Genomic DNA, 10,957 nt, shown 5'->3' with positions numbered 1-10,957 from the left:
ACATTCCAAAGAAGCACTGAAAAAAGATAAAATCAGCATGCTCTGTTCCTCGGTCTGTTAGGAAATGTTTCCAATATAGAAAGAAGGGAGAACCACGAAGCCCTGGATGTATGCTTGGCAAATGTGTGTACTCAACAAGCCCTGGGGAACAATATTTGTTTAAAGCCTGTAACTCAAATTAAAATGGTTCCTCAGAACAATAACATTTCCTTACACAAATGTGACCTCATGCAGCAACCACCTGAAGAAAAAAGTTACTGATTGACACTTTGTATTTAGATGGAACTAGATTACTTAACATTGCTTTATCTAATGTTTCTTGAACATTTCTGTATAGTAAGCAACCCCCATAAGCTTGTTCAGGTTTCAAAAAAAGCCAAAAAGGCTGTATTTTTTTTATATTTCAGTGAATAGAAGACTAACAATTGCAACATGAAAACACCCCAAATAGAGGGAATTGGGTAAAATAGCCTGAAATAAGGTGATACGCAATAACCATATGCCAGAATTTAAATGCATGACTTTATCTTAAATATGGAATATTGTGTCTTTTTAAAAGATTGCTTTTAGGCAGAGGATGAGATGAGTAAATACTAGTTAAATGAATAGGGAAGTGTAGAAGAAGTCATAGAGAAACCAAACAGAGCGTTGTTCAGAGAATTCCACAAAAGTAGGAAATAGGTGATGGCCACTGGCAATCCTATAGGGCTTCAGGGAACGTGAGAAGTAGGAGTTGCAGTATAACAGTCCAGCAGAGTTATGAAGTTTCTATATCCTGTAGGAAATCTACTGGGTAAGGCTCTTGTATAATGTAGAATTGGATAAAGATGTCGGGGAAACAAGGAAAATAAGACTAAAGGTAAACGCAATCATTTCACAGGTTCCGAATGCTAGGAGATACAGCCTTGTTCTGTGTTTTATTTGTATTTCAGTTTGAAGGAAAAATCGGTTGTAGGAGTAGTATGTGCCAGTCAAACCCAAACCTGAAAAAAATGAGTTTAAATAAATAATGTATAAGACTATTGGTTTGGTTTCAGGCAGGTCTATACAAACTTACCCACTGTCCCATGTAAACTTAACAAAGAATTTGGCATCTCTTGAAAGCCAAAATAAGAAGAAATAAACATACTTCAGGTCACAAGATTTATTTTTTTTAATTTTGTTTATTAGACAAACATTCTTGACTGCCTCATTCCTAATAAAAAATTATACCCTTTCTTATGGATATCATCTCTATACAAAAGCAAGTTTAATACCAATTTTTATTGACTTTGAAATATTTGCTGGACAAATATCAATGTTAATCTCAGACACTTAACAAGCATTGTCCAGTTTACATTGAGCTCTGATCCCTGATCCAGGTCACCCTGAACTTTCAGGGAAAAGATTCATGGTTTCCTTCTGCTTTGGATCAGGCTCAAACTTATAATCTCTTTTCACAATTGAAGAAGCAAAGAGGGAGAATTATTAATGCTTCTATTTTTCGCCATGATATATCCATTGGATTGCTTGATTATTTTTTTTTTTTTTTAAGTTTTTGCATGTTACAAAAATATATTTTGGTCTAATACTTCAGCCCTGACTCATAGATAAAGATTAGATGCATAAAATAAGAATCCTGCTAGAACTGGCAGCACTGCTATATGGAGACTGAATTATAAGAATTTAAGATAGCCAGAACTGAGCACAGCAGGTTTAAAACTCACATATTTTCCATGTTTAGGAGAATGAGTCCAAATACTTGCTGGCTTTGCAAGATATGCAGAGAGGAAGAAAATGGAATCAGTTCTAAGTAAGTAACAATAAGATTCTTATGTTCTGCAGTACGTGCAGCTGTCTTAGCCGGAGACAAAAAAATCTCAAAATTCACAGTGGAAGTTTTGTTTGCAAGCTTAAAATCATGCAAAAGAGTGCAACATCTTCACAAGTGCCCCAGATGACCACCTTCATATAGCCAAGTGCCTCCTACAAGCTCTCAGCTGCCATCAACCTCAGCGTAGGCCAGCCATAGCTAGAACTTTGGCACGTTGCACCAGGGACGTGAAACACTTCCGTCCAACATGCCTGCCAACTGATATCAGATCATACGTGGTATTGATTTATTGACTAGAGAAAAATGTGTCCTTCACAGTAATACTGAGGTGTGTCTGATGACACTTGAAATCGCCATTTGGGTGAGGTTAAGTGGCAGAAATCCACAGCATTTCCAGAAGTGCCTCCTGGACTTCTCTCTCACATAGCAATGGCCAGGGAAGACCCTCCCACAAGACACTACAACAGCATTTTCCAATTTAAACTTTGATGTCCCAGCTATAAAGCTTTAGTTATTTTTGGAGAATATTCAGATTTTTTTTTCAGTGCAATATATGTTCTTCAGCAAATTCAATCATGCTGCAAGTCAGTGCAGCAAGAAGTTTACCATCAGCACAGCAGCTACAAAAGTGGCATTAATACAGATCTTAATAACCCATGTTCACTTTTCCCTCACTGCCTTTCCTGATTTTTAAGGAAAGTAAGAAGGTAGAAGAGTTTTCCTCTGTGTCAGCTGCCCCATCAGGCAGCATTCTTTCTGCTTCACATAGTAATACTGAAGACAAATAATCAGAAATGGAAATAAGGTGGTCCTACTGATGATGCTCATTGAGAGAGACAAGATTGTCTCTTGTTGTGTATACAAGTGCTGTTGCTGACAGAGGTGAAATATTAACTGCGTCAGTAACTGTGAATATGACTCAGAAGCAGCTCTTAAGGGAAAAAAAAAAAGGCATTCAAAGGACTAGAGATTTTCCTTCCTGTAACCACACGCTTCATGAGTTTATACAGAAAAGAGGCCAGTAGATCATTAAAAGGAAAAAAAAAAAAGTATCTTTTACTGGCAAGAGTTACTAGAGAGTTATTGACACCACAGTTTGATAGTGGTAAAATTTCTATTACTATATATTTCTCTGATCCACTCAGACTGATCAGGAAATGCTGACAAAATAATCAGTGTCACAGCATGTACTCTTTCAGAGAAAGAGAATTATATCAAGCTAAAAATGTGTGATTACCAATTAAAGAAGTTACTAATGGCTGCTGTGCAGCAGAAATCTATGAAGTGTCATGCAGCACTCATACCAAAGCCAATTTCAGTTTTTATTTAAATTGAAAAATAAAGTTCTGTGATACTAAATAGCTGTTGTCAAAATTGTAGCTCATATGAAAACAAAATACTGAATGAGAAGGTATCTCCTCCCAAGTTTGGCTGACGCATAATGGAAAGCACCCACTGGAATACATCCCTTGTGTTTTCTTCTACTAATATAAGCATAAGCATTTTTTCCAAGTTACCAGCATTGATGTCCTATAACTGCAAAGCTTAAAAATCAGTTGGTGTAAATGGAGCTGCATCCACTTAAATGGAGCTATTGGCCCTCAAACATTTGTTTTTCCTTAAATTGTTTAGTCTCTCACCTCACTGCTTCCATACTCCTTCCCAGAACCAGGCAGGAGACTCCTATAAGCTTATGAAACCATTGCTTAAGAATAGCAAACATGAAAGAAAGAAATCCAATTTTAATCACCTCCAAGAACTGTCTAGATTAGTAATAATGTGTCATACTGCATTGTAAACAACTGGAGAGAGATGGAAGTCCCTTACAGCTAACACTGTATTAACCTTTCATTATTTACCTTATGTTCAGAGCTTATATTCAGCTCTCAGCTGATAAGTCAACTTAGATGTTAACGGCCTTTAAATATTACAATAAGATCTTAAGTCCTTAAAGACTTTGCTACTAAATATGAACATCAACATTTCATAAACTGTATAATGATTCCTGTCCCAAAGAAGTTGCTATCTAGAAAGCTATTACTTTCCTTGTGCTTCTCCTAAGCACAACTTAAATAAGTGAATGCCATTTCCAAAGGAATTTCAAGGGAGTACCTTGAGAGGGAACTGTATTTGTTACAGCAAGAAGAATATTTGCTTCAGCATAGTAAACAGAAGATTTAGGACACAGAAAAACCTTTTTAAATATAAGTTTCATATAGAACTTCTTTAAATTAGGGGACAGATTTTCAATAACGTAATTTCATTTAAATTTTTCATACTTTGAACCACAGCTAATCTTAGAATAATCTCCTCTCTTTTTTCTAAAGGCTGTCTTTGGAGGAAGTGCTGCAATGGTCCCAGTCTTTTGAAAAGCTGATAACAAGTAAATGTAAGTAATTGTATGTTTGTAACCCAGATGGATTACTGAAAAGAGTTCCCATGAAGCAAAATCAATATGCCATGCAGTATAATGTATGCTGTCTTACATGCAACTAACAAAAAAAAACCCCACCTTTGTGTGACACGCTTAAAATAAATGTAGCATGATGTAAATGCTGTCCCAAACTTGCCGTTTCTGCAAGCACATATGATTCTTTTAAAGACAAAGTGATAAGGGTAGGTTTGTCTGCCACATCACCACTTCGAGCACTGAATAGCAATATACATTAGAAGAAAGTGAAAGGAAAGTTGACTTGGGAAAACCTGTGTATGGCAAAGACACCATAGCTAATGGTACAGCACCTCAATACAGTGTAATGCCATGGAACTCAAGCTCTCATCTCAGGTACAGGAAGAATTGTAGCTGCAGTAGGCAAATCTGAACTTTCCCACTTCAGCACCCCTCTGCCTCATTTGGGGCTCAGAGCTCTCCCACATTTCTCATATGGCCATCAATCTAGAACATCACTGCTGAATTACTTTTTTTTTTTAGATATTGATGAGAAAATCATGTACAGAGTTACATCATAGCACAAACCTCTAAAAATTATTCCTAAGGACTGGCATTATTTTCAAACTATAGACAAACTACAAAGAGCAAGAAGATGAACAGAGAATTTGTAACGACCGTAAAGAAAGATTTTGCCATTAAAATCTTTAACAGCAAACAACCTAGTATGTTACCGTTTGCAGGGAACGCACAGGGAGAAAGTACACAACAGAAAACATTTAAAAGAGCCAAAATTATAGCACAAGCAGTGGGCATGCATGCAATCACCGTTACGGCCAGATGACAGGCAGCGCTCAATGTCTCTAGAAACATGAAAGTCCGGGGTGCTGCACCAGCAGGAAAGTTTGCTTTAAGTAAAATCCAACAGTACTCAGAGGCTGCCCTTCTTAAAATAGCTTGTTCTCTGCACTAAGATGGCACTATTCATTAATTTTGAATTCATTTAAATGCTTAATAACATCAGAAAATGCAAAGGTGTACTCACATGAAAAAACAGAAACTCTAAAGCCAATGGATTTGCAGCTCTTTATGAGAGGTAGGCAAAGTATTTGCCTATCTTAGGTTCCACTCTAAAAGCACATTTTACAACTGCAAGCACCATTCCTTTTTGTGCTAGCACCAAGTGAAGCTTCATAAACGTTTTCCTGGCTAGAGGTGTTTTAGCAACTCTGTCACCCAATTCTGTACAAAGCAAGTCTAATGACATGACAAAAGGCAGTCTCAGGAATTTAATCTTTGCCAAGATCCCACCGATAGCTGCTGTCAAACTCCATTGCCAGGTGTTTCAAAGACATCCTCAGGTGCAGAACCATTTATTTGCTGAACAGTATTCTTTTAACTGCTTTACTTCACTCAACTACAGCAGAAAGAAAACAGTTATTTCCTTATTTTGCCAGCTGCTTCTTTCCCCCCCCCGATTCTTACACCAAGAAAAGGTGGTCTTATTTTTTTTACTCAGATCATGATTATTTGATAATACTTAGATATCTTCTGTATAAAACTAGAACTGGAATTTAAAAATACTTGTCACTCTTTGGATACATTTGATAGTGTTCACAGAGACCAGGAAAAACAAAGTTTTTGGTGCTTTGTCCCTGTATAGTAAAATGCCACTGAGGTTAAAGGGAGCTCTGCACAAGCAGCAAAATGCAGCGTTAAAGCATAAGGCTCTGGAGTGACTTAGTGTGTTTAATTTCCCACTTTGACATAATCTAATAAGAATATTTATAGGTCTACAATCAAGAATCATGCTGCCTTGTAAATGTCCTTATTGTCTTCAAAGGACTACAAGTAATGCGCTTATACATGGTATATAAATTTGGCTTCTGAAATTGTTTACAGATGGGCCTATTATCTACAAGACCTACTTGAAGACAGAGCACAGTGATGAAAACATTGAATTCTGGCTTGCTTGTGAAGCTTATAAGAAGATCACATCACAGAGGAAAAGGATTTCCATGGCCAGGAAACTTTTCACAAGTTACATTGAACCCCAGGCTCCCAACGAGGTGACATACAATAACATGAGCATTTAGAAATGCTGATGGGTAATGTAGCTAACAAAAAGCAACAACAAATGCCTCGGCACCTCCTGTATTAAAGGGAATGAAAACTGTTGCTATTCATCCTTCCTAAACTCTCTTGCACCCAGAATTTTAATACCTACCCTCACATATTGTCTATAGGCAAACTGTTCAACTATATCTGCCAAGGATACAAGCAAAAAGCACAACTAGATTAAGAACCAAGTTCTTGGATCTCTTCTTTTCAGTGCCTGATTCAGAGGCCATTGATATCACTTCCATAGATTTTGAATTACACCATTGCTACACGTATTACTCTGGTCTTTGCAAGAGTAAATATAAACAAACAAACTAAAAGCTCTACCCAGTGCTGTACCCTTTCTAAAATGGGCTAAAAGAAAGATTCCAAGACAGATTAATTATTTTTTGCTTCCAGCAGCACAAGATTTAGGGAAAACAGAGCTGATTTGTATGTAAAATATTTGAGAGTTGGTTTTTTTTTTTTTTCCTGACAAGTGGCTATACAAAAAACAGAGTCATTCCTGTTCAGCCAGTCATGCTCCATGACCTTTAACTATCCCTGCTTATTACTCTCCTTGCAAAAATAAGCTAACACTGGCTTTTACTGCCGCTGCCCCTGGCAGACTGGCATAACTGAAAAATCAGGCTAGATTATTTTCTTCTTTATGCATAACAATAAAACTATTAGAGTCTCAAAATGCAGCCTCCCTGTTGACGCTGAAGGGCAAGCCAAAACCAACTCAGCTGGATTCCCAATTGTTGGCTGAGAGCAGTTGCTGCTTTAAATGACTAAACCGCTCCCACTACTCCAAAACTTGAGGAAATTTGAAAGTTCCCTCTGCTGGTTTTAAATGCCAATTGGAAAGACAATGCATTTTTCTGTCTTTTTCTGATTTATTTTATTTTTAGCATGAGCAGCTATAGGAAACTCAGCAAGACATTTGCATTTCAGAAAAAAAGAAATGTCAGTATTGCCAACCACAAATTCATTAATCAAAAGTAAGGTCTTAAATCAGGACAGTTAAAAATAAGCTGTGTAATTTTTTTTCTAAAATAGTATGTATTTGAATCTTGCTGTTAGCTGTCTTGTTTCTAGGTCTTCAGGACACACTGATTTGACGTTTTCTTGATACTCACCATTAACACAAGAACTAGGTGCCACTCTAAAAAGGTAGATGTTCATGAGGGTTTAAAACACAGTTTATATTAAAATTTCAGCAGCATTTCAAAAGGTGCAACTCAAGTGACTCCTCTGGAAGAGCAAGACCCCAACACACGAAAGACATCAGCACTAACTTCACATCTTTAGAGATCTCCTCCTAACAATAACAAAGTCAAGCTGATATAAAGCAATATAATTCGTAATAAGATGACGGATTACCAAAAGTTCCCATTTTATCTGATATATTTTCCTATCACTAGACCTTTCTACTCTTAGACACCCACTGAGCTTCAATTTATCTGATACAAATCCTGGATTGCAGCAGAAGAGCTCTAGGAATCAAAACATTTCGTAAGCAAGGTTGATATATGGGCTCAGTTTTATCTCTCATCAGAGATCGCAATAACTTTAGCAATTGGTTTTCACCTTTATGGTGCACCTCCAGCCACCTGGACTCATTAGAAATCAAAAGTCAGGCTTCCTCTTTAGGGATCTAAACCTAGCTCTAGGAAAAATTCTTAGCAAAAGAAAAGGGTGTTCAATGACAACACCTTTCAGCTACTTCTTCCACTGCAGCCACTCCATGCACACCACGTCCTTGGGACTTCTTCCTCTGCCTAAATCATGTATATTCTTATTCTTTCTAGAAGTAACGAGCAAATCAAATGTACCCCACTTAACCTCCCTAAGATTTGAAGTCTTGAGCCCATATTCTACATATGAGCTCAGCAGTAATGACTTTACCACTGCTCTTGACCTCCACTGATCAAAATAGTCAGGATTAAACTGGCATTTCCATTAAGGATGTGGGGTAGACTGGGAAATTCAGACACTTCCCAGTCTTCCAGGGTTCTTGTCCCCAGGGGAGCAAGCTCCCCATTCAGCCACTAAAATAACTCTTGCTGAATCAAACACCAAAAGAGGAGCAAATTGGTCTGCTAATAAGATGGTATTAGAGAAAAGGAGAAATCAATGCTAGAAGCAGTGTTTTTGGTTAGGTGCTGATTTTAGATTAGAAAAAGATATAAAAGGCACTCAATACATTTCCCCCAAATTCAGTCTTCCTTACCCCTCTTTTGCATATATTCAGTAATATTTTAGTAACGGTGTTTTCTGTTCCAGATTAACATTGACAGTCCTGCAAGGAAAGCGATTATAAGAAATATTCAAGAGCCAACACAGTCCTGTTTTGATGAAGCACAGAGAATAATTTACATGCACATGGAAAGAGATTCTTATCCACGATTTCTTGAATCCAAGTTCTATCAAAAACTCAAACACAGCCTTCAAACTAATGGCAATAATTCAATGACAAATTAAAGAGAAAGGTTGAGAAATTAGAAACGTTTCTTCTGGTATGTAAGTGTTTAAGATTGAAAGTAGACAGGAGAAATGAGGCACTAGACAAGTATTATTCCAATCTGCTAAACTGTTCTGTTAACATTAGAATTGATGAGGTACTATCTTCCCCTTTCTTTCTTTTCCCATAGAAGATTTCTGGTTTTGTTTTCCTGTCCCCTCAACAAAACCCTAAAGACTAGTGAAAAATAGTTATAAAAGTTTCAGCCAAAAGTGATAGCCTAAGGTTCTAGTCTTTTGTTGATATCTGACAACTCTAAGAACATAATTTCAGCATTCTTGTTTTGAGAGATCTGAAATAAGATAGTTTTGCTGCTAGGAAATAAATGTTTATTTGGCTACACATAAGAAAAAATATCTACCTTGCTGCATTTACTTTTTTCATTGTTGTTTTATTCTTCTATGCTTTCAAAGTAAAAGATAAATTATGAAGTACAGCTGATTGCTTAATCTTAAAATATAAAGTATAGTATTCATATGGTGTAGAGTTGATGTTATGCTGAATTATGATGTGCAACACATGCTAAAAAGGTACTTGATCTACAGTATGTTATAATACTACCAATGTTTCCTGAATGTATCTCCAGTGATAAAACTCATTAGTACTTTGCGTTTTTTTTTTTTTCCTGGGTACAGACACACATATCTATTGTTTTCCCTTCAGACACCTTAATAATTAGATACAATCAGACCTGACATTTGAACATCATACTGTAACACAAACAGGTCTCTCTCTCTCATTCATAATCTGTAAAAGATAACTTGCTGATTCATTGATCAAGTATTGAAGTACTATGGTTTACATTCAAAAACCAATCTGACTTCTCAATCTCATTCAAACCAGAACCTCTTAATTCTTTTAATGGACTTCAGCATAGACACCAAAAGCCACAGGAAATCAGAGACTCTTTTAGCATCCTCTCAAGGTGCGTTATTCCAAGGAATACAAAGAACAAGTAATTCTGACAGCAGCCCCATAAACCCCAATAGCCTCACACTGAGATGATTTCACAGGAGAAATGAAGTATTTATTCAGTTGGATAAATTTATTTGACTAAGGTTACTTCAATCATGTTGTCAGTTCATGCTTTTTAACAGTTTACTTTAAGCTTTAACTTGGCTGCCTGGTTTAAAAAGACAATTTTTGTGACAATGTAATAAATCATTGCTTCACCTCTGTTGGGAAAGCCTCGCCTTTCTATGGGAGGCTCACAGCAGTTCATTGTGCCGCTTACTTAACCACAGTAATTTTTTGTTCTCCCCGAGAACCTTCCCTCATTTTTTCAGTGCGAATGTCTAAGCCTTTTCCTTACAAGGCAAGCATGAAAACACAGGCCAGTGCAGACAGTGAACAAACAATTGCATTTCACTTTTGTGGCATCTATCTTGTAGTGAGGACAAACTATATTTGTTCTTTTAAGACGTTCCTCTTGCCACTGTAATAAGATATTATATATGAGTATATTTTAAGGTGGAGACTCAATCCCTCCAAAAAAAAATATCTCATTGTTTAGGGCCTCTGAGCAGTGCTATTATTGTGGTGCACAATATAGGTTACATTTGGGAAGAGAAATGGTGATTTATTGATGACAGGTAAGTAAGTTTATCAATAGCTACCCAATGCATAATATGATGTCAGGCTTTATATGAAGTTATATTGGTAAATCGTAACTGTGTATGCATGTTGTAATGCCAACATGTGAACTACTGTATGCTATAAGTGATCATGTTCTAACTTACAATTATCTAATTATCTCCACATACTCTTTTTACCCATCATTTTTATGAAGGTCTCAAGCTAGAATTTATGTACGTGTCTAGAGCAGAACACAAAGCAGATCTGAGCATAATCTACACTTGTACAGGAAGCTTTAAGGTAATTTCAGTGTTGTAAAAATTATTAGTATAGGACATAATCCTTTCCCTTTGCACTAACCTCATATAAAAGGATTATCATATGAATGTGTGAATATTTAGCTTGTAAAAACACTCACAGCAAGCAAGGACTCCATAGGAAATCCAGCTAGGGATAGTATAGCTTTTGCTGATGTGAACTTCTGATGTACATACAGTACATTGGACTTTGGCGTGATTGATCCTGCAGATGCCACAGCCTCACAGCAAACAAA

The 10,957-nt window shown here is 36.7% G+C and overlaps 1 protein-coding gene across 1 annotated transcript; it reads left to right on the top strand.

The window, feature by feature from the left end:
* Positions 1–1,727: 1,727 nt before the first annotated feature.
* On the top strand, positions 1,728–8,789 carry RGS13 (regulator of G-protein signaling 13). The gene is made up of 4 exons (XM_009892877.1): positions 1,728–1,792; positions 4,141–4,202; positions 6,105–6,271; positions 8,592–8,789. The coding sequence occupies exons 1-4, from the start codon at positions 1,728–1,730 to the stop codon at positions 8,787–8,789; spliced, it is 492 nt and encodes a 163-aa protein (XP_009891179.1).
* The last annotated feature ends 2,168 nt before the right edge of the window (positions 8,790–10,957 follow it).

Source organism: Charadrius vociferus, unplaced genomic scaffold (assembly GCF_000708025.1).
Source record: "Charadrius vociferus isolate BGI_N301 unplaced genomic scaffold, ASM70802v2 scaffold39, whole genome shotgun sequence".
NCBI classification, from domain to species: Eukaryota; Metazoa; Chordata; class Aves; order Charadriiformes; family Charadriidae; genus Charadrius; species Charadrius vociferus.
This window is presented reverse-complemented; position numbering and strand designations above follow the sequence as displayed.